The sequence below is a fragment of the Pistacia vera genome, unplaced genomic scaffold (genome assembly GCF_008641045.1).
Source record: "Pistacia vera cultivar Batoury unplaced genomic scaffold, PisVer_v2 Contig593, whole genome shotgun sequence".
NCBI classification, from domain to species: Eukaryota; Viridiplantae; Streptophyta; class Magnoliopsida; order Sapindales; family Anacardiaceae; genus Pistacia; species Pistacia vera.
The window spans coordinates 147,119-172,408 of NW_022196438.1; the positions used below are offsets into that span (position 1 = coordinate 147,119).

Below are 25,290 nucleotides of genomic sequence, written 5' to 3' on the forward strand. Positions count from 1 at the left end.
TTAGTAAGGAGGGTGGAAAAGGTTCTCAATACAACCTAGGCTTAAAGAACAAAAAAAAGGGAAAGAGAAATGGTAGACCTAAGGGAGAACCTAGGCAGTGCTTCCATTGTAACAAACTTGGTCACCTAAAAAAGAACTGCTATGAATGGATAAAGAAACAGAAACAGGCTGACACTAAGACTTACCTAGCTTGCATTAGTAGTAATATTGAAATTTATGAAGCCCTCACAGTCTCTAACCCTGCTAGTTTCAAGGAATGGGTGTTAGATTCAAAATCTTAAAATTGATGAACAAGAAATTGTATTCATGGGCAATAACCACTCATTTAGGGTTCAAGGCATAGGTAATATCACTATAAGACTTGATAATGGCAAGGTAATATTGCTAACTAAAGTAAGATATATACTAGAACTTAAAAGAAACTTGATTTCTCTTGGAACTCTTGATGAAGTTGGCTGTAGTTACAATGCACATAAAGAATGGTAAATTACTGCTTAAAGGGATTAAAAAACATGGTCTGTACATATTGTGTGGGCAACAATACTCTTATGTTTTTAATTATGCTCTTTTATCTACTAACATGTCTGCTGTAGAGAAATGACACTTGAGAATGGATCATATGGGCCAAAAAGGTATGGTTGTACTTAAACAGCAGGGGTATTTTTGAAATGAGTCTATTTCTTACCTAACCTTTTGTGAAACCCATTTCTTGGGTAAATATCACATAATAAGTTTCCCAAAAGGAACTCATCTGGCTGCAAATTGCCTGGATTATATGCATGCTGAAAGAGAGTCAAATCACATGGTAGGAACAGTTAGGCCACATCCATTATGGATGACATAGTAGAAAGGCATGGGTGTACCTCCTCAAAACTAAGGATGAGGCCATAACCAAGTTTAAAGATTGGAAAACCTTGGTTGAAAACCAAGTATATAAGAGGGTTAAAGCCCTTAGGACAAATAACGGGCTGGAGTTTTGTAACTCTGAATTTGACTCTTACTGTAGTAGTTAGGAGATTTTGAGGCATAGGACTATTAGGGGAACCCCTCATCAAAATGGAGTTGTTGAGAGGATGAATAGGACACTTCTAGAGAAGGAAATATGTCTTTTATTCATTGCTGGCCTACCTAGAACATTTTGGGGGGAAGCCTTAATAGCAGCAGCCTACTTGGTCAATAGGAGCACATCTAGCTCAATAGAATTTGATTGCCTTGAAGCAAGATGGTCTGGGGGAAGACCAACTCTGAGCCACTTACGGGTCTTTGGGTGTGTTGCATGTGCTCACACTAGTGGTGGAAAACTGGAACGTAGATCCCTTAAGTGTGTATTTCTAGGATACCAAGAAGGGACAAAATGGTATAGACTTTGGGAAAAAGATATTCAAAGGGTTAGAATTATATTTAATAGAAATGCGATTTTTAATGAGAAGGAGTTCCCTTGTAGGATTACTAACACAAATGTAGGTACCTCTAGAATTAATTCTCTGAATTCTGATCCAGTTGAGACCACTCAGATTGAGGTGGAGCCAACAAGCCACACTAGGTTGCCTGTCCCAACCGAGAACATAGAACCAGTAGATGAACTATTGCATCCTTACCATGACCAAAATAATGAAGGAAATGTGATAGAACACATGGAGGTGGCCCAACATGGAGACTTGGACCAGTACTAGCTAGTAAGGGATAGAGTTAGGAGGCAGATTAGATCTCCAGCCAGATTCAGCTATGCAGACTTGATCTACACAGCATTAGTTGCTAGTGTAGACATTCAGAGGTCTGAGCCTGACTCCTATGAAGAGGCAATAAACTCCAAGGACAGCAAGAAGTGGCTTGCTGCCATGAAGTTAAAAATGGAGTCCCTAAAGCAAAACAAGACCTAGTCCCTAGTCCCAAAGCCAAAAGACCATAAGCTGGTGGAGTGCAAATGACTCTTTAAGCTAAAGGAAGGCATCAGCATATCAGATCCTCCATGATACAAAGCCAAGCTTGTGGCAAAGGGCTTCACACAGAGGGCAGGTATTGATTTTAATGAAATCTTCTTGACTATAGTTAAATTCAAAACCATTAGGATAATGTTGTCAATTATAGCTCACCATGGCTTAGAATTAGAGCAATTAGATGTTAAGACTGCCTTTTTGCATGGTGAGTTAGAAGAACAGATTTTTATGAGTCAACCTACTGGTTTTAAGGATAAAAGTTTACCTGAACATGTGTGTTTATTTCATAAGTCTCTTTATGGACTTAAACAGTCCCCTAAGCTATGGTATAAATGTTTTGACCCATTCATAGTAGGAGTTGGTTTCACTAGGAGCAAATATGACAATTGTTTCTATTTTGCTTGCATTAATAACATGCTTATATACTTGTTGTTATATATGGATGATATGTTATTAATAAGTAAATCTAAGGCTCATATAGATGACTTAAAAGCAAAATTGAATACTGAATTTAACATGAAGGATTTAGGCTGTGCAAAGAAAATATTAGGGATGGTGATTGATAGAAATAAAAGGCTTAATAAGTTGAAACTTCACCAATTGCCTTATTTAAAGAAATTGTCCTCTAGATTTGGGATGGCTGGTTCTAAATTAGTTACCATGCCCTTAGCAAGTCACTTTATTCTTACCAAGCTGTAGTGTCCCAAAACTGAAACTAAAGTGTTAAAATTGGAAAACAACCCTTACTCTAATGCCATAGGATCAATGATGTATGCCATGATTAGCACTAGGCTTGATTTGTCATTTCCCATATCACTGTTAAGTAGATTTATGTCCAATCCTGGAATGAAACATTGGATTGCTTTAAAATGGATGCTGAGGTACATTAATAGCACTATACATGTTGGTTTAGACTTTTGTAAAAGAAACACCTCACTTGATCTAGTTGGGTATGTAAATTCTGACTTTGCAGGTAATAGAGACATGAGAAAGTCTACAACAGCCTATTGTTTCACTCTTGGGGGTAATTGTGTAAGCTGGAAGTCACAATTACAACCCTTAGTTACACTATCCACAACAGAGGCTGAATACGTGGCCATGACTGACGCATTCAAATAAGCTATATAGCTTCAAGGAATCTTGAAAGAAGCCAACCTACTGGATGGACTTGTGACTGTATACTCAAACAATCAAAGTGTCATCCGTTTGAGCAAATACCCCATATACCATGAGAGAACCAAGCACGGGATGTAAGGTTTCACTTCGTGAGAGATCTCATCTCAAATGGCCAACTCAACCGGATGAAGATACCAAGTGAAGAAAATCTAGCAAATATGGGGACCAAAGTGGTGACTACCGTAAAGTTCAAGCATTGCTTGGACTTGCTACACATAAGGTGATGTATTAGAGCTGAGAAAGAATACTTGAGAAGCCTGTTGTACTAGTGAGAAGCTGCTGAAGGGAAATTATAGGCTTCAAAGTAGAGATTGTTAATTGTTGAAGCCCACAACGACGTCGTCTAAAGGAAAAATAAAGCATTGTCGTTTTGGACTCCTCTCTTTAAATCCTGATCATCAATTCAAGAGGCATCTAACAGCCGCAAATCACCTTGAAGTCAACACTATAAAAGTGCCCAAAAAGTTCCTGTTCAATATTGCAATATTTATCTTCTCTTCATCTTTAATCTTTCACTCTAGGGTTCTTGGTAGTACTCAAACTGTGTAATCTTTGTACAATCGACGAGATTGTTTATTGAGGGTTGTGATTCCTTCAAGGATTAAAGGAGCTGGGTAAGATTATTATGAAGGGTTGAGTGATTAGTTAGCTAGTGAGTGAGCAATTCTTGATGAACGATTGTTATACTCTGTAAACACATTTGATAACTCTAATGTAGCAGGCCTTGGTGTTTTAGAGCTCAACGTGGACGTAGTTTGTTCAATCTTGAACAAGTGAACTACAGTAAATTGGTGTCTTTGTGTTTTTGATTGATCTGTAATTTGGTAGATTTAGGTGTATTACTTGAAGGAAGTTGTTGGATTCGTGTTTGGAGAGAAGAAAAGGGAAAATTCTGTGTTTGTTATTCATCACATTAACACCGTGTAAAATACAATGAAGTCTTTACAGACTTTTTACAAGTAAAAGAGAAAATTACACTCATGCCCTTAAGCCTTTAATACATATACTTAATATTCCCCCTCAGGTTGGTACATGATACAAATTAATCATGCCCAAATTGCCAAGTAAGTAGTCATGTTGTTTTTGACTAAAAGGTTTGGTTAGCAAGTCAGCAACCTGCTCAGTTGTGGAGAGATGATGAATTTGGATGAGACCTTCTAAGATCCGTTCTCTTGTAATGTGACAATCAATCTCGATATGTTTCGTGCGCTCATGGAACACAGGATTAGCCGAGAGATGAATAGCAACAATGTTATCGCAATACATATTGGCAGTAGTTAATGAATCAACACCCAAATCTCTAAATAAACCAATAATCCATGTAAGCTCACAGGATAATGCTGCCATGGATCGATATTCTGCTTCAGTAGAAGACTTGGACACAGTCTTCTGCTTTTTAGATTTCCAGGATATCAAAGAATTACCCCAAAAAACACAAAATCCTATTGTAGATCTTCTACTCATTAAGCATGAAGCCCAATCACTATCACAAAAGGCCCTTAACTCTAATTTACTAGAAGAAGGAAACAATAAACCAGAGCCAGGATTCAATTTGATACATCGGATTACCTTCATTGCAGCAGCAAGGTGTGATCTTCTGGGTTTGTGCATATGCTGACTAAGGAGCTATACCACATAACTAATATCAGGCCTTGTCATCATTAAATAGATCAAACGACCTATTAACCGCTGATATACATCAGGCTCATCAAGGAGTGGATCTACTTGCTGTTGATCACTGTTGTCATATGCAAAACTAGTCAACTTTGTGTTTTGTTCCATAGGTATGCTGGATGGTTTGGCAGAACTCAAACCAGCTTCAGAGATCAATTCCAAAGCATACTTGCACTGATTAAGGCAGATTCCTTGATTAGATCAAGCTATCTCAAGGCCTAGAAAATACTTTAGTGTGCCAAGATATTTAATATGGAACTTTGAAGCAATATAAGCCTTTGTGTGCTCAATGCCAGCCAAGTCATCTCCTGTCAACAATATATCATCTACATATAGAAGCAAAACTGTTAGTAGACCATTATTCTTTTTGATAAAAAGAGAATAGTCATATTTGGATTGTTGAAAACCCCCTTCAATCAAAGCACCACTAAATTTCAAGTTCCACTGCCAAGAGGCTTGTTTCAAGCCATATAAAGACTTTTGTAACTTGCAAACCTTATGTGCCTCATCTTTAGAATTAAAACCAGGAGGCATTTTCATGTAAACATCCTCATAGAGATCTCCCTGCAAAAATGCATTATATACATCCATTTGATTTAAAGACCAGCCCTTAATTGAAGCTAAGGCCAAAACAGATTGTATTGTCACCATCTTTGCAACAGGAGAAAAGGTCTCTTAAAATCAATCCCCTCCTTTTGATTAAATCCCTTGGCTACTAACGTAGCCTTATACTTTCTATAGTACCATCATACTTATATTTTATCTTATAAACCCATTTATACCCAATTGGCTTGTGATTCTTAGGCAAATCTACCACCGACCAAGTATTATTGTTTTTTAAAGCTTGAATCTCACATTTCATAGCTTCTATCCACAATGGATCTTTAGAAGCTTTAGAGAATGAAGTAGGTTCAACCAAAGAAGAAAAGGAAGAAATAAAAGCCAAATATGTTGGAGAAATATTACCATAAGAAACATAATTGGATATAGGATATTTAATGGAACAAGAAGATGTGCTTGACTTGATAGTAGGACATATATAGTCCTTGGACCAAATTGACGGCTTGGACACTCGAGTAGAATGTCTAGAGGGGAATGATGGTACTGCTGGTGTTAATGTGGGAACAGGAACAATATGGTTAGATATAGAGGTTGATGATTCAGAAACTGGTGGTGGAATATTTGGTGGTGCAGGTTGTGTGGTATGTGGAGAAGAAGTATTATTCAGTGGTGCATCAATGAGGTGATGATCATGTGTATGAGGTACAAGATAAAGTGGTGTATCAATATCCATAGCAAACGATTCTGGAATTCGGCACTGATTGTTAGATGAAGATAATGCAAATGGGAATGTAGACTCGTAAAAAATGACATCCTGTGACACAAAAAAAATTTCAGATTCAAGATCATATAATATGTATGCCTTTTGAGTAACACAATAACCAAAAAATACACAAGCAATTGACCGAGATGAAAATTTATTATGATTATTGAGCTTAGTGGCATAAGCAAGACATCCAAAAACCTTAAGATGATCTATTGAAGGAGATGTGTCAAATAAAATTTCATAGGGTGTTTTGTTTTTGAGAATGGGAGTTGGAATTCTATTAATGAGATATGATGCAGTTTTAACACATTCTCCCCAAAACTTTGAAGGAATAGAAGCTTGATGCATAAGTGCTCTAGCAATATTCAATATGTGTCTATGTTTTCTTTCCACCAAACCAATTTGTTGTGGAGTATACACACACGATGTTTCATGGATTATTCCTAAAGATGCAAAGAAATTTTTGGTGTCATTGTTAAGAAATTCCAAGCCATTATCAGATCTAACCTTTTTAATATGAGTTTTAAATTGGTGTTCAACTATTTTAATGAATTTTTGTAACAAAGTGGAGGCTTCAGATTTGTAGGACATCAAAAAAACCCAAGTGGCACGAGAAAAATCATCAACAATAGTTAAAAAATATCGTGCACCATTGTGAGTGGGCTCTTTATATGGACCCCATGAATCAACATGAATGAGCTCAAAAATGCACTTTGTAACTGAATGACTATGTGGGAAAGGCAATCTGGTTTGTTTTTCCAAAGGACAAATCATGCATTCAGTTATATTACAATCAGCTAAATGTGGAATAAGTTTCATTCTTGAATTTGAAATATGACCGAGTCTTTTGTGCCAAAGATTGGACTTAGTATGTGATGAAGAACAAGTCAACATTTTATTCATATGAAAAGAAATTGCATTACATGAATCTACATCATTACAATCAGAATCGAAAACAGAACCATTTGAAGTAGTATGAAAATCACTTATTTGTGCAAGATTACAAATTTCATCAAGAAAAGATTCAAGTTGATAAAGACCATGCTTGACCTTAGCAATCCCCTTCAACACTCCACTCGAGAGGTCCTGAAAAGTGCACAATTGAGGATAAAATGTGACACTACAATGGTTTTCAGTTGTGAATTTTGACACTGACAAAAGATTATACTTGAAATCTGGGAGATAAAATACTTTATCTAAACGTGAGTGAGAATTTAATGAAACTGAACCTATGTGAGTAATAGGAGTTTGTTTGCCATTTGGAAGAGATACTAATGAGTCAGAATTGGAAGGAAAAGACACACATGATTCAAGAAGATTTTTGTTTGATGTCATATGATGACTTGCCCCAGAATCAATAATCTAATTAGTATTATTAAATGAACTTAAAAGACTAGTATAAGTACCTGCTAGATTTGCAGAATGCTGTATGTTTTCTTTGCCAAGCAACTTAAGGAGATTATTGTATTGCTCTGTAGTTAGAACAGGGGCTTGTGTCTGCATTTGTGTAACGCCCCACTTGAGATACGTAGCCATTGTTTATGGTATGGCCTAAAGGGTTACTGAATTGCTCCTAAATGAGTTTGTATATTGTTCATGTTGTTTGGTTGGCCCTTGGTTGAGTTTATGTTTTGGGTTTGGTTGAGTGTTTACCCTGGAATTGATCAAGACTTGGCGGATTTTGGAGTTGCAGCCTTCGCCGGGGCGAGGAAGAAGCTTCGCCGCAGTGACGTTGGCTCTGTGTTAGTAGTGTCGGTTCTGGAATGTTTCGTCAGGGCAACGGAAATTTCTTCGCCGCGGCGACGGGACGACAGAAAAGTTTCTTGAGGTTTCTAGAGAATTCATTCCTAAGGGCAAAATGACCATTTTACCACTAATTAGCAGGAAAAGTGGGGAGTAAAATGCAAGGAAATTTCATGGAGAATAGTGTAAAATGGGGGTGAGTTTGTAAAGAATTAAAGGATAAAGGTGGAATTTTCAAGAAAGAGTAAGGGCAAAATGGGAAAGAGTGTATATTATATGAGCTAATAAGGGTTTAGTTCTCTAAACCCCTTCATTTCACCCATTTCCACCGCCTCTTCATCCCTTATTTTCTCTCAATTCCTCAATCAATCTTCCAAAGGATTTTTGAGAGTTTTGAGTTGGAATTTGACAAAGAATTGATCCTAAGCAAGAAGAGGTAAGAATCTCTACTCTAGATATGAGTTTTATTTATGTAAGGGTTAAGTTCCTACTATGTTTATGCTTAGGAAATAAGGGAAAGCTAAGGTCCAACAAGAGTAGAGAGTTTTAGTGAAGACTACTCAAGTATGAGGTAAGTAAATCCAACTCAAGCTAAAGTTTAAGAAATTCTTGAGTAGAGATTTATTTATGCATGTATATAGGATGCTTGTTGAGAAATTGAGTAGAGATATATGTCTACTTGTTGAGAAATTGAGTTGAGAAGAGTATTCATGTTATGTTTGTTGGATATTTCCTTTATGGGAAGTGTTGATGTGTGATGAGTTTGAGATGAAGTTGGAGGAAATTGAGTAGATATTTTGGGAGTGTTCTTTTATGATAGGAACCATGTCCATAGAAGGGAGTTTCCTCCCATTTTGGATGGTTAAAAAGAGAAGTAGAGTTGTAGTTAGAGAAGAGTTTTAGTATGCACATGAGTTGTTTGATGAAATGCCTAAGAGAAGCATGAGTGTGAGTAGAGAACCTTAATTCTTGCAACATTGCATGTTGGCATTTCTTGAGTGCATTAATGAGCATGAGCCATCCATATGCATTGGTTATGCATTGAGAAATAGCTTGAGAAAGAGTAGAGAATTTCTACACTATGAGTATTAGCTTGAGAAAGAGTAGAGACCTTTGTGAATAAACTATTCTAAGAGCAAAAGAAGAGAATAGAGTAGGTTGTGCGATGGGAAACCCGTGAGTGATGAGTAAAGTCACGAGAGTGGGTGCTTTGTGATCCCCAGCCGTGCCTCCAGTAAGATGGGGCCGTGACATTCAGAGAGAGAGAGAATACACTCACGTGGCCAAGGGTTCCGAATCCATGCATGACCGAGTCCGATCGGCAGAGAATGAGTAGAAGTCACGAAGAGTGGATTGGTGCTTTGTGATCTCCACCTAGCTGGCCTCCGGTAAGATGAGGCTGTGACATGCAAGTGAGGAAGAATGAGCAAACATGAAAAAGAATAAAGAGAGACAATGAGTAGGGTTACGAGGACTGGGATGAGTACCCAGCCGTGCCTCTGGTAAGATGAGGTCGTGACCTACAACAGAAAGTTAACAGAAAAGAGTTATGAGAAAGAGAATCAGTAGAAGTCACGTAGAGTGGGAGAAGTCTCGGCCATGCCTCCGATAAGATGGGGCCGTGACATTCAAAGAGCGAGTTAGTAGAAATGAATTATGAGATAATAGAGAGAATTAAAGAATGAGAAAGCTTGAGAAAGAATGAGATAGAAAGAGAGAGTATGAGAAAGAATGAGAGAGTTTGAGCTAGTAAGAATAGAGAGTAGAAGAAAAAAACATGCAGTTCTTTTGTATTAATTGCATGTACAGCTCATACAGGCATGCACCATGATTTTCCTTCATGGTGAGTATGACGAGAATAAGAGAGAGAACCATGATTTTCCTTCATGGTGAGTATGATAAGAATAAGAGAGAACCATGATTTTCCTTCATGGTGAGTAAGAATAAGAGAAGGAGAAAAGAGAATAAGAAGAAAGAGAAAGAAAGAATAAAAAGAGCAGAACAGAGTTAAAGGAGAATAAAAGTATTAGAAAGAAAAAGAAAAATACTGAGAATTAGAAATAGAAGAACGATAGAGTAAGAAAAGAACCAAAAAGTGAGTTGCGGGGACAGGTAGTAGAGGATTTACTTACTGAGCATTGTTGTGCTCACCCCATTGTTCTTCCCTGTTTTGCAGGAAATAGAAGCAGCGGTCGGATGGAAGTCGAGGAGCAGAGAGTATTGGCACCACTGTCCACCAGTTATGATATTTTGTATTCAGTAGAAAGTTTTTAACACATAGTATTTTGTATTTGTAAAGAATTATATTTTATGAGTAAAGAAAAATTTGAACCCACTATCTTTCATACGCTATGTATATCTATAATTTACATGGTATGTATTTTAAGAATAGTATTAAAGAGGAGGTGTTACAATTTGCCCTTGAGAATTGCTAGTGGAGGATGCTAAGATGTTTGCGGAAGCTGAATTTGCGGTCTTGTTCCCTTTGGTTCTACTTTGTCCTTTTGGTTTGTAGAACTTATGTCCTTCCGGATATCCATGAAGGTTCCAACAATTGTCCTTCTTGTGACCTGGATTATTGCAATACTCACAGATTATCAAAGGCTTTTTGCCCTTGTAATTTCCCCCTTTATTTGCATTATTTGTAGAAACTAATGCAGTAGTAACTTCATTGTTGGATTGTCTAGAGACAATTTCTCTTTGTGATTCATCTTGAGTGACTATCGAATAGGCTTGATTTACTGTGGTCAACGGATTCATCATCAATATTGTACTCCGACACACATTGAGAGTCTCATTGAGACCCATTAAGAACTGAAGAAGCTTTTGTTGTTCTTGAAGGGCTTGATACTTCTTCGATCCTGATACTTCTTCGATCCCTCACAAGCACAATTAGGCAAACTGACCATGGACCAATATTCATCCCAAAGAACCTTTAGACGCGAATAATAGGCATAAACACTTTGCGTACCTTGATTAACAGAAGCTATTTCTTTGTGTATAGCATATATCCTCGTTCCATTGACCTTATCGAATCGTTCTTTGAGATCTGCCCAAACAATACTTCCATTTGTCTCATAAACAACTCCCCCAAAAATTTCTTTAGACACTGAATTAAAGATCCATGATAGTACGATAGCATTTACTCTCTCCCAAAGACTGTGTAGAGATGAATCAAAAGTGGATTTGGTACAAGATCCATTGATGAAGCCAATCTTGTTCTTGGCTGTGAGCGCAACTATCATTGCTTTGCTCCAATGTGAATAATTCTCAAATCCTGTTAATTGTTGAAAGACAATCATTGCACCAGGAGTATCACTCGGATGAAGATAGAGTGGATTGTGAAAATCGATTTGATTCAACGCCGACATTGTAGTTTGCCCTTGTTGTTCCATTCATGCAAATCAATTTGATTTTGCTTCGAAAACGAATTGGAAGAATTGGAGCTAAGATGTGTTTTAGGGCTATGAAAAAGAAGAGAAATTAGGACTGATTATTGCGATTATTGAAGAATCGCATCATTGCTCTGATACCATGTTGGATTCGTGTTTGGAGAGAAGAAAGGGGAAAATTCTGTGTTTGTTTTTCATCACATTAACACCGTGTAAAATACAATGAAGTCTTTACAAACTTTTTACAAGTAAAAGAAAAAATTACACTCATGCCCTTAAGCCCTTAATACATATACTTAATAGAAGTAATAGAAGAATGATTAATAATGTAATGTTAATTGAAACAATAAACAAACATTTAAGTAAATAAATAATAAAGGAAATCGTGCAGGTCATAATCAAAGTAAGCACTACGTGCGCGACATGAATAGTAATATGTTTGTATATACCTCTGCATGTTATAAGTTATAACGGGTGTTTTCGTGATGTCACGCGTCATTGTGTTTCTACCAAATTTCAAACTTCCCAAGCACGCGCCTTTCAACTTTTTGCTTACACTTTCTATAAAATCCTAAATAGGTACCTATTTTTCTTTCTATAAATCTGATAATTTTTAAAAAAAAAAAAAATTATTTGTTTATAATTTTGTGAACTAACCAACAATATGTCTCTGGACTTAACATTATTAATTATTAAACTCTAACATCATTTATTAATTATTATTAAACTCTAACATCATTTATTAATTATTATTAAACTCAAATAACTTTATATTTNAGGTAGCTGCTATAGTTTCTCCCGGTACTTGCAGTTTTGGAAAAGACTTCAGGGTTGAGTACTAACCGCGCCAAAGTGAAGTTCATGATTGCCCAATTGGATTTCCCTGTAGCGGGTAGATAGTTTTAAGGGAACCTACCCCGACTGACGAGACGACTAGACAGCTTATTCGGAAACTCACAAACGACGAGGCGTATCTCAACCCTTAACAATTATCATAAGCCGAGTTGCAATATTTTAAAAATTTTGCAAAATCGTCCTTAAAATTTATAAACTATATTTAATAAACTCAAGTTTCCTTTTTCTAAGAATAATGTCATTATATCTAAGGCTGAGCAGGTCCCGGTACCTGGCCACAAAATAAGGAATTGGAATCAAAACTGCATAATACTACTTCCTGAGTTTTAGAAACCAAAACCGAAAACGGTATTGTGCGGTTTCTAAACATTTTAACCGGAACAGTACCAAAACCAGAACCTACCGGTTCTCGGTATCCTATACTCTTCACGTATATTACAAATATACCATGTACAGTTCATATAAATTACAACTATACCCTATGCAGTTGGGTGAGGACTTTCGTCGAGCAGGTGGGGGGCAGTAAAAATAAACCCAACCTCAACCAACTCCCGCAAACAAACCAGAGATTAGTGTTTCTGTAAGTGCTGAAGACATGAGAAAATCAACTGTGATCAACATTTGGAGATCAACATTTGGTACCTCTGTTTTCCTCTCATTGACTATACACGTTGACTTGTCATGTTGTTTATGTTCTGAATTTTTATATGCCAGATGATAATTTAATTATTATTTTTTTTGGGTAAACCCAATAATTGTATAAAGGAATAAAAAACAATACACTGTAAAAAAGGGGTTCCCCTTGAGAGAAACGAAACACCTTGGACAGGCCCAAGGAAAAGAGGCCTGAAAACAAACAAAGGCTAAAAACTGAAACATAACCCAAAGGCCCAAAATCAGGCAAGCCCAAAAGAACAACCTAAAGCAGCCTTTACAAAAAAAGGCCGAAAACAGGCCTCAAAAAACCGGCCTAGCCACAACAGCCCAAAAAAAAAAACTGCACAAAGAGCTTCCACACACCAACCCAACCGGCAGTGCCAAGCAGCACCCTCATCCCGATCCATTAAGGACAAGGCTAAACAACAGCAGCCCATGAGAACAAGCCACAACCAAGAACCCATAAGAGCATCTTCATGGGACAGCACTCCTCGGCCCACGAACGACCAAAACTCACCAATCAACAAAGAAGGCCCAAACCCAGCCCAAGCAAAACTAACTTTGCTCTACTGGCCAAGGCCCCAAGGCGTCCAGCAAACTGCTAACAAGCCACCAGGAAATCAGCATTCCATTTGAAGCAATCTGTTCCCAGATTTTGCTAGAATTGGTTGTGAGTGGATCAAATGAAGATTTTCCTTAAAAATTCATATTTATGTTTGCATGTTAAATATAGTTGGCCATTTTTGCTTTTTGATGAGTTTTGAGCTGAATTTGAAGCTTGCTGAATTTTGTGCTTCCCTTCCATGCTTTTGGAAATTTGTTGGTTAATTTGAGGTTTAAAATGGAGTGTATTTTTGTTATGCCTCAAAAAGTCAAGCCTATGTCAGCACAATTAATGTCTCTCTGTACCAGCTGCCAAGCCCATATCTCCAAAGATATTCTCACCACTTATCTATTTCAAAGAGATGAATGGACGAGAGCCTTCCATGTGTAAAGCAGCTTGAAAAACACCATTGCATTGAGTGCAAATGTGAATAAATGGGCATTCTCTTCCCGAAGGGGGGAGGCTGGTGGCTGGGCTGAGATTTAGCTCATTTTATTCTCTCTGTTAAAACATGTATTTCTTCATCTTTGTATGTCTTACGGCAAAATATGAGAAATATTGAGAGATCAATAAATAACAGTGGATGTAGGAGTCGTTGTGAGCCATCCGAACCACATAAAAACCCCTCTTGCCAATCTTTTATTATTTTTTCTGCAAAATATATAATCTCAGCTCCATATTCAAATCTCATGGATCCATCAGTGTGTCTCTGAGTCAGCTCAGCGTTCCACGTGCGAGTCGTTGGCATCCAAAATCAAGCGTCAACAGTTTGGGGCCTATGCAGGTCCGATTCTCAAGCCTGCATCAAGTTCCCTGATGGCGTGCTTAGATCTCAAACCCAAGTCAGAGTTCTCCGATCGCGTGGCCAGATCGTGATCGCACGCGTTAGAATTCTTCGATCGCGCATCAGAATTCTCCCGCGTGGAGATCGCAGATCGCAAGCATCAGAGTTCTCCAATCGCGTGGCCAGATTGCAGATCCACCCCATGCCATCCTGATCCTCAGCTTTAGATCGCGGATCTTTAGCTTCAAATCGCGGTGTTCAGATCGCGATCACACGCTGAGATCGCTGATCTCTTTGCTCTAGGTAGAGCTCGTTATGATCTCTCAGGTCGAGCCCGTCATAACCTTTTCAGGTCGAGCTCGTTTTGACCTCTAAGTCGAGGAGAGGTCGTTTTGACCTCTAAATTGAGGTCGTTTTGCTTTTGAGCCGTTTTGACCTCTCAAGTCGAGGTCGTTTTGCTTTTTGAGCTCGTTTTGACCTCTCAGGTCGAGGTCGTTTTGCTCATTGAGCTCATTTGACCTCTCAAATTGAGGTCGTTTTGCTCATTGAGCTCATTTGACCTCTCAAGTGTGAGGTCGTTTGCTCATTGAGCTCGTTTTGACCTCAAGTTGAGGTCGGTTTGCTCATTCAGGTCGTTTTGACCTCTCAAGTTGAGGTCGTTTTGCTCATGAGCTCGTTTTGACCTCAAGTTGAGGTCGTTTTGCTCATTCAGGTCATTTGACCTCTAAGTTGAGGTGTTTGCTCATTGAGCTCGTTTTGACCTCTCAAGTTGAGGTGTTTTGCTCATTCAGGTCGTTTTGACCTTCAAAGTGAGGTCGTTTTGCTCATTGAGCTCGTTTTGCTCATTGAGCTCGTTGACCTCTCAAGTTGAGGTCGTTTGCTCATTGAGCTCGTTTGACCTCTCAAGTTGAGGTCGTTTTGTTATTGAGCGTTTTGACCTCTCAAGTTGAGGTCGTTTGCTTTTTGAGCTCATTTGACCTCTCAGGTCGAGGGCGTTTTGCTCTCAGTTGAGCTCGTTTTGCTCAGATTGAGCTCGTTATGACCTTTCAGGTCGTTCTCCTACCAGATTTTGGTCGTTTTCCTAACAGATTTCGGTGTCGGTCCTAACAGATTTCTGGTCGTTCCTAACAGATTTCTGGTCGTTTTCCTAGATTTCTGATCATCTTCCTAACAGACTTCAGTCGAGCTCTTCAGTTCGAGACCGCAGCAGCCAGACCAAGACTTAGTTTTGAAGCGGATTATGCACTTAAAAACGGGGGGCTTCTGTTATGCTCAAAAAGTCAAGCCTATGTCAGCACAATTAATGTCTCTCTGTACCAGCTGCCAAGCCCATATCTCCAAAGATATTCTCACCAACTTTATCTCATTCAAAGAGATGAAGGACGAGAGGCTTCATGTGTCAAGGCAGCTTGAAAAACACTCATTGCATTGAGTGCAAATGTGAATAAAGGGCATTTCTCTCCCGAAGGGGGGAGGCTGGTGTGGCTGGGCTGAGATTTAGCTTCATTTTCATTCTCTCTGTAAAAAACATGTATCTTCATCTTTGTATGCCTTACGGGCAAAATCATAGAAATATGAGAGATCAATAAAATAACAGTAGATGTAGGAGTCGCTTGTTGAGCATCCGAACCACTATAAAAACCCCTCTGCCAACTTTTATTATTTTTTCTGCAAATATATAATCTCAGCTCCATATTCAAATCTCATGGATCCATACAGTGTGTCTCTGAGTCAGCTCAGCGTTTCCCACGTGCGGTGGAGTCGTGGCGTCCAAAATCAAGCGTCAACAGTTTTGTTGTAGCTGTATACCAATAGTAAGTATATCAGGTTGCTATAGCATAACTAAATGATACTAAACCTTTTAGAATCATCTGCACTTCTCATTTACATCTTACTTTCTACTGATACTATGCCCTGTAGTCGCAATGGCGGGTAAGACAGCTTCGCGACAAGTCCATGAGTAGATCAGAACTATGCCAGAGCCAGACATGCTGGAAACCATGTTTTCTATGCGCTCTTCGGGTTATTCATTGCTGTATCGGCTCTAGAGTTATGCAAGAAGTAGCTTTTGTGCCAGTCCCTTCAAGAAAATTGCTGGTAACTTTTCTTCAATGAAATGGGTGAGTAGATTGCAGACCTTTTCTACATCATCTTCTCCTGAAGTGACATTAATTGATAGTTTCTGATTTAAAGTTGTTCTTTCTAGTTAAACTTAGAAGATCTTATTGAAAGCGCGAATGCATATTGGTGGATTCGTGTTTGGAGAGAAAGAAAGGGAAAGAGAGAAAATTATGTGATTCATCAATAACACCGTGTAAATACAATGGAGTCTTACAGACATTTACAAGTAAAAGAGAAAATTACACTCATGCCCTTAAGCCTTAATACATATACTAATATCCCCCCTCAAGTTGGTACATGATACAAATTAATCATGCCCAACTTGCCAAGTAAGTAGTATGTTGTTTTTCGACTAAGAGGTTTGGTCAACAAGTCAGCAACCTACTCAGTTGTGGGAGAGATGATGTTTGGATGAGACCTTCTAAGATCGTTCTTTGTAATGTGACAATCAATCTCGATATGTTTCGTGCGCTCATAAAACACAGGATTAGCGAGAGATGAATAGCAGCAGTGTTATCACAGTACATATTGGCAGGAGTTATGAATCAACACACCAAACTCAATAAACCAATCATGTAGCTCACAGGATAGTGCTGCCATGGATCGATATTGCTTCAGCAGAAGACTGGTCTGCTTTTAGATTTCCAAGATATCAAGGAATACCCAATAAAACACAAAATCCTATTGTAGATATCTCTACTCATTAAGATGAAGCCCCATCACTATCACAAAAGGCCCTTAACTCTAATTTACTAGAAGAAGAAACAATAAACCAGAGCCAGGATTCAATTTGATATATCGGATTACCTCATGGCCAGCAGCAAGGTGTGATTGTCTGGGTGGCATATGCTAACTAAGGAGCTGTACCACATAACTATATCAGGCCTTGTCATCGTTAATAGACAAAGACCTAATAACCGCTGATATACATCAGGCTCATCAAGGAGTGAATCTACCTGCTGATTCAAGAAGATTTTTGTTTGATGTCATATGATGACTTGCCCCAGAATCAATAATCAATTAGTATATTAAATGAGCTTAAAAGACTAGTATAAGTACCTGCTAGATTTGTAGAATGCTGTATGTTTTCTTTGCCAAGAACTAAGGAGATTATTGTATTGCTTGTAGTTAGAACAGGGGCTTATGTCTGCATTTGCCCTTGAGAATTGCTGGATGGATGCTGAGATGTTTGCGGAAGCTGAATTTGCGGTCTTGTTCCTTTTGGTTTCACTCTGTCCTTTTGGTTGTTAGAAACTTAGTCCTTCCGGATATCCATGAAGGTTCCAACAATTGTCCTTCTTGTGACCTGGATTATTGCAATACTCACAGATTATCAAAGGCTTTTTGCCCTTGTAATTTCCCCCTTTATTTGCATTATTTGTAGAAACTAATGCAGTAGTAACTTCATTGTTGGATTGTCTAGAGACAATTTGTCTTTGTGATTCATTGAGTGACTATCGAATAGGCTTGATTTACTGTAGGCAACGGATTCATCATCAATATTGTACTCCGACACACATTGAAAGTCTCATTGAGACCCATTAAGAACGAAGAAGTTTTTGTGTCTTGAAGGGCTTGATACTTCTTCGATTCCTCACAAGCACAATTAGGCAACTGACCATGGACCAATATTCATCCCAAAGAACCTTTAGTCGCGAATAATAGGCATAAACACTTTGCGTACCTTGGTTAACCGAAGCTATTTCTTTGTGTATAGCATATATCCCGTTCCATGACCTTATCGAATCGTCTTTGAAATCTGCCCAAACAATACTTGCATTGTCTCATAAACAACTCCCCCAAAATTTCTTTAGACACTGAATTTAAGATCCATGATAGTACGATAGCATTTACTCTCTCCCAAAGACATGTAGAGATGAATCAAGAGTGGATTTGGTACAAGATCCATTGTGAAGCCAATCTTGTTCTTGGCTATGAGCGCAACTATCATTGCTCTGCTCCAATGTGAATAATTACAATCCTATTAATGTTGAGAGACAATCATTGCACCAGGAGTACGCTCAGATGGAGATAGAGTGGATTGTGAAAATCGATTGATTCAACGCGACATTGTAGTTTGCCCTTGTGCTCCATTCATGCAAATCAATTTGATTTTGTTCGAAAACGAATTGGAAGAATTGGAGCTAAGATATGTTTTAGGGCTATTAAAAAGAAGAGAAATTAGGACCGATTATTGCGATTATGAAGAATTGCATCATTGCTCTGATACCATGTTGGATTCGTGTTTGGAGAGAAGAAAGGGGAAAATTCTGTGTTTGTTTTATCATACATTACACCGTGTAAAATACAATTAAGTCTTTAAGAATTTTACAAGTAAAAGAAAAAATACACTCATGCCTTAAGCCCTTAATACATATACTTAATACATATGAATTGAAACAACAACTTGTTGATGAAGTAATGAAGATTGCTGAAGAGCTGGAAGCTGAGAGGAATAGAAAGAATGAAGCTCACCAAGAGGACCTTTCAGAGCACAATATGGCAAATGAGGATTATATATATAGCTTATACAATAGAAATTACAATACAATATCAGACTCATTCTATTTCTCTAATGCCATGCAAAAAAGCAAGATGAAACCCAAACAAACATACATCATATGTTACAAATTAATACTATGCTAGCTGAAGATCCCCAGCTGGCTATCTACTTGAGATCCTTTGCCACTGGAAATAATTAATGCAACAATCAGTAAGTATATATTCATAAATTAACTGAGGATTAATAAATTAAAAAGCAACACTTAATTATACCTTCAGCTGTTGAAGGAACCACAACAACATGCATGGTGACATTATTTGGAGGAAGATGTAACTTGAGAGGATACAGCTTCCCATTCAATGGATTTCGCGAACAAACGACGATATCATCCAACCCTGTCTCTTCTTTTATAGATTGTTTCAATTCCTCCAGCCCAATTCCCTTAAATGTGAAATGAAGTTCTCTCTTTGATTCATCAACATTGCCATTTTCATCAGTTAAGTCATAAATAATATGTCTTCCCTCAGCTTTCAATGGTGAAGTTGCAAATAAATTAATAGTCTGCATACAGTTATATAAATCAAACATTACAAATTAGAGCATTTTTGCCCTCTGTTTCGGATTTTAAGAAATTATGGTGCTATTCGTTTATGATTTTTTGTAAAAGCACCTCAAATTACCTCGTTTGTTGGAGACTTTAGCCAATAGGCGGTAGGAGAAATGGTTTCAGATGGTGCATTCTTCTCAAGAATTTTAACTGGACGCGTTGCCTGTGGCGGCGGGGTCGGCGACCGAAGAATCGTAGCTGGTTTCTGAATCTCTAACACATCTACATCCCATATAACCCATTCTTGTGTGGCAGTTCTATGTGGAATGTCATGCGTGACTGAGTTTCTCCACGGTGGTACGCCGCCGTTTGCCCTCAAATAATGGCCATACCGCGTCTTCAGCTTAACATGGACGCCTTCCCGAATGGGTTCCCATTCGAGAGACGAATCCAATCTTCTCGGAAGAGTTTGCAAGACTTTCTGCCCGGTGACTCCGAGTAAAAACGGCATGTTTGAAGCTGTTAAATATTTCCCATAACAGCTTTTTAAACGTACAACGTTTACGTTCGGAACAATCTCCACTTTCCATTTCGCATTCTGGCAGGCGCCATTACGGTCCTGGCAAACGTGTTCTTCATCTTCGTCAGCTAACAAGTACTTGTCGTGGTGGCTCTTGAAACGAACCACTCGTGCTTTCTGGAAGATTTCCATGGCAGACTATATAATAAAAACAATAAAATCAAGATTGTTGAAAATGGAACTCAAAGTATGACAATAGTGCAGGAAAGAAAAGAAATTAAATGATTGACAATTACCTAGATTGTGTTGAAATGGCAAGTTTTGTTAGTGGGAAAGGAAGAGAACATGAGGCAGCAAGCTATAGCTTGAGAGAAATTAAAGGAATCCATAGATTAATGACTGAATTAGGGTAAAGAATTTGCTATTTTGGGTTAAAATAGAGAGTAATTTTCGTTATAATAGAGATTTAGATATATTTTGTTTATCATAGAACGATAATAATCTTCACATTCTTTGATTAATAAAATGTTTATCATTTTAAAAATAGGTTTATTTCATACATTTCTTATGGGATCATTTATTCTTAGGCCCACAACGTATATAAAATGAACTCTTTTAAAAAGAGTAAACGACTTTTTCCCACCCAAGGTTTGCCTTAATGACATTTTCCCATCCAATATTTATATTTCATTAATACTAAAAATATACTTCACTTTTTTAATCGGCATTCGGCAAGTTATCAAGAGCTGAAGTAAGAAGGTTTTTGTAGATTGTAGTCGGTGGATCAAATGGTGCTGCCTGATTGAATATTTATTGCGGAAAATCAGCTAAGAACAGTAAATCCTAGCTTTAAATGGCTGGGAATCGACGAAAAATCAGGTATCAAAGTAGGAGAGATTTTGTAGAGAGAAGACTGAAGGTTTAAATGGTGGTGATGAAGAGAATTTTGGCCATTGGAATTTGCTTTAGGTAGTAACGGAATATTATCTTTGGGTGAGAAAGTGGTATTTTTAAACTTTTTAGGTGGAAAATTGTCATTAAGGCAAACCTTTGGTAGGAAAATGTATGTTTACTCCTTTTAAAAACTATCAACCATCGAAATAGTTTAAAAAAATAAAGAGTATGTATAATATGGTTTTACTGGAAATTGAGAGTTGATGCTGACCATCTCTATTTATACAACATTGTAACAAATAATTTACAGTAGTGCCTAAATAAAAGAATACTAACAGATAAATCTAAATCGGATCGATTAAAATGATTGGCTATCATATTAATGAATGTTAAAATATTTGACACAAGAGAACTATGAACAATTAAGATAAGGAAATTTTTTTTGAGGAAAAGGACATTAATATGACTGGTTGAAAGGTCCACCTTTTATCAAGGACAACAAGTTGATGATCAATGCATTAATGAATACCACGAAACTCTGAAAAATCTTCAAAAAATTGGCATCAAATTCTAAATTGATTAATTTTTGAACCATCTAATAATTCTTAATCAAAACTAACATGTATTTGATTTGATAAATTAAGTTTGTACCTCTCTTTTAACTAAACTTCTTGCCGGTGATCCGTTTTCCGAATCTGTAAAAACCTGTGAACACGAATTCGAGTTCGAAGAAAAACTCCGATGACTAGAAGCATTAGTAGTAGTATCACAATCTAATAAAGAATGAAAATCCAGTAATATTTCCACCACATCAACGTCCCAAAGAACCCAATCTTGCGTTGCAGTTGTATTGGGAACATCATGTGTAACCGAGTTTCTCCATGGCGGCGTGCCTCCGTTCGCTCTCAAGAACTTCCCATATCGCGTTTGCAACTTAACGTGAAACCCGTCGGTAATCGGCTCCCATTCGATGCAAAAATCCCTCTCTGAAGTTGGAGTTGTCTGGAAGATTTTCTTACCTGTCCACCCGAGCAAGAACGGTTCATTTGAGGCTGTGAGGTACTTGTTGTATAAGCTTTTCAAGCGAATCAGGTGGCTGTCACCTGAAACAAACTCTACAGTCCAACGACTTTCCCGAGAGGCACCGTTGCGGCTCTGCCAGACAGTGTGTTCGTTGTCGTTGGCGGTGAGGTACTTTCCGAGGTGGCTGCGAAGTCTTACTGCTTTAGCTTTGTTGAAGAACTCCATGTAGTTAGTGTTTCTGAACTTGTTGAATATCCGTTGAGCTTGGTGGTGGTTTGTATGAATATATGAAATATAATGAAGATGCGCAGCTATTCAAGTTGTTTGTTTTAAATGACTTTCTTGGTTTATTTATATGTAAAATGTTTTTGTCAATGAAAGACTTATAATTATTGAATTGACTTACAATTTATAAGGGTGGTTGAAGTAGTTGTTGGTGATGAAGTGTAGAACGAAAGATGTTTAATTATTATCATAGTTTTAACCAAATCGGATCAGCAGGTTCGATCAGGAACCAGTCCCTAATCTGATCCATTGAATAGCTAAACTCTGTTTTAGTCACTAGACCATATTGACCCAGAACAGCGTCGAACCATGGTTCAACAGCTAAGTCAGATAAAGAATACATGTTCCTATTAATTATTAGAATTTTAAAATTTTATCATATCATGCTAACGTTAATATAATATTATCTGTCTGACCCGTTGGTCAAACTGTTCGACTTGGGGACTAGCCACTTGATCGGATCAAGACTTAGTCTCAGTATATAAACATTGATTATTATCAATTAGTTTTCTTAATTATCTCCAAATTGTCCGTTCAAAATGATCAAGTTGTTAGGTAGGAGAATTAAATTGCATATATAAATATGAGAGTACTATGCTTCTTCATGTATAATTGTCAAGGAGGACTTGAGTGAGTTGACTTAGAAGAAGAATAGTTCGTGGGACACTGAGTTTCTGGTGACTCTAGTGGATGAATGAAATAACAGGAAGGTTCAATCAACCATTGTTCAAGGACTCGATCCGTGCTCTTGTGGCCAAGTCAAAGTGACTAGGTCTCGCAAGTCCTTTGCAATGACCAGACCAACGTAATATATAAGACCAAATAAATATATTCAGAGGTGGGAAATTAAATTAGTTAATGTATTTACAATAGCTGAGTAAATAGTGAGATCTAGAATGGTTGAATTTGAATCAACTCGAATATATATATATATATATTACTTATCCCAGAACATATCCCAAAAATTACATCATAAATGTTAAATGATGTGTTATCCTATGTGACATTGTTATAGCATTTAACATATTATTAATTTATTTATATGTTAAGACCACATATTGATGTAGGTCCTACGGCATGAATAATATCGTCATTTTTTAGCCTCCCAAAGTCGTTTTGAAGGGGGTTTTGGACTTTTTATTTTAATTTTCAGGGTGTTTTTGCAAGTTTTTAGACGTTTTGTAATTTTTGTTTAATTTTCATTTCCTTCGCATTTTTTTGAATGAATTATTGAGAACCCTAAAGGTGATTACAATTCGGTGGTTACCTACGTCGGTAATCTCTTTTATTGTTTTGGCATCACATATGGTAACACATATTTTGAGGTTACCATATTTTGAGATGTGATTTTTGGAATAGGGAGAACCACATTCTCCCATCCAAGGTTTGGCAAGGTTTGGCAAAACGACATTTTTCTACCCATCAAGTTTCAAAATAACATTTTCCCACCTTTCGTTATGTTATGTTATATTTTCCGTTAATATTTTATTGAAAAGATAAAAATACCCTTAAATATTTTACTTTATAAATTTTATTATTATTTTTTAATTAGCCAAAAAGTCAAATATTAAAAATTCAAAAAAGAAAAAATAGTTAACCCCACCTAAAAAGTTAGGAGTAATGCTACAAAATTATTTAAAGTTAAATAATCTTAATATTTATTTATAATGTCATCAATATCACATCACTATTATTTATACTGTTTTTCATTTTTACTAATTAACATAAAAAATCAATATTCTTAATTAAATAAATAAACAAAGAAAAAAAATGTATCCTTATACTTGGATTAATAAATAATCGAATAAAGACTTTAAATTAACTAAGTTTTAATAAATATTTAAGGGTATTTTTGTCTTTTCAGTGAAATATTTATAGAAAACACTAACAGAATCTAATCAAGGGTGAAAAAGTGTCATTTTAAACCTGGACGGGTGGGAAAATGTCGTTCTCCCTTTGGAATATACTGAAATTATTTTGAAAACAAATGATCCAGTGAGGAACTTAAATGAGCTAATTTCGTTAGTAATTTCCTATATCTTTGATTTTAAATAAGGTTAATAATTAATCTCTAATAAAGGATAAATAACACGTTTTAAATAAGGTTAATAATTAATCTCCAATTAACGATAAATAACACGTTTAAAATGAAACAATCGAGGTCTCCTTCTCTACTAATTATTTCTTTAATTACTTTTAGATGTGGACTTATGTCCTTCCGGATATCCATGAAGGTTCCAACAATTGTCCTCTTGACCTGGATTATTGCAATACTCACAGATTATCAAAGGCTTTTGCCCTTGTAATTTCCCCCTTTATTTGCATTATTTGTAGAAACTAATGCAGTAGTAAACTTCATTGTTGGATTGTCTGAGACAATTTGTCTTTGGATTCATCTGAGTGACTATCGAATAGGCTTGATTTACTGTAGGCAACGGATTCATCATCAATATTGTACTCCGACACACATTGAAAGTCTCATTGAGACCCATTAAGAACTGAAGAAGTTTTTGTTGTTCTTGAAGGGCTTGATACTTCTTCGATTCTCACAAGCACAATTAGGCAAACTGACCATGGACCAATATTCATCCCAAGAACCTTTAGTCGCGAATATAGGCATAAACACTTTGCGTACTTGATTAACAGAGCTATTTCTTTGTGTATAGCATATATCCTCGTTCCATTGACCTTATCATCGTTCTTTGAAATCTGCCCAAACAATACTTGCATTTGTCTATAACAACTCCCCCAAAAATTTCTTTAGACACTGAATTAAAGATCCATGATAGTACGATAGCATTTACTCTCTCCCAAAGACTATGTAGAGATGAATCAAGAGTGGATTTGGTACAAGATCCATTGATGAAGCCAATCTGTTCTTGGCTATGAGCGCAACTATCATTGCTCTGCTCCCATGTGAATAATTCTCAAATCCTATTAATTGTTGAGAGACAATCATTGCACAGGAGTATCGCTCAGATGAAGATAGAGTGGATTGTGAAAATCGATTTGATTCAACGCCGACATTGTAGTTTGCCTTGTTGCTCCATTCATGCAAATCAATTTGATTTTGCTTCGAAAACGAATTGGAAGAATTGGAGCTAAGATATGTTTTAGGGCTATTAAAAGAAGAGAATTAGGACCGTTATTGCGATTATTGAAGAATTGCATCATTGCTCTGATCCATGTTGGATTGTGTTTGGAGAGAAGAAAGGGGAAAATTCGTGTTTGTTATCATCACAAACACC

General features: G+C 37.1%; 2 protein-coding genes across 2 annotated transcripts; both read right to left on the bottom strand.

Moving 5' to 3' along the window:
- Nucleotides 1–4,133: 4,133 nt before the first annotated feature.
- Nucleotides 4,134–11,228, bottom strand: LOC116110042. The gene is made up of 7 exons (XM_031396282.1): nt 10,829–11,228; nt 10,270–10,736; nt 7,048–7,200; nt 5,560–6,162; nt 5,064–5,351; nt 4,812–4,961; nt 4,134–4,739 (listed from the first exon to the last, which is right to left on the bottom strand). The coding sequence occupies exons 1-7, from the start codon at nt 11,226–11,228 to the stop codon at nt 4,134–4,136; spliced, it is 2,667 nt and encodes an 888-aa protein (XP_031252142.1).
- A 7,642-nt stretch (nt 11,229–18,870) lies between these two features.
- On the bottom strand, nt 18,871–21,982 carry LOC116110057. Its single transcript, XM_031396296.1, has 4 exons — nt 21,386–21,982; nt 19,454–20,038; nt 19,046–19,334; nt 18,871–18,958 (listed from the first exon to the last, which is right to left on the bottom strand). The coding sequence occupies exons 1-4, from the start codon at nt 21,980–21,982 to the stop codon at nt 18,939–18,941; spliced, it is 1,491 nt and encodes a 496-aa protein (XP_031252156.1). The 3' UTR covers nt 18,871–18,938.
- Nucleotides 21,983–25,290: the final 3,308 nt, after the last annotated feature.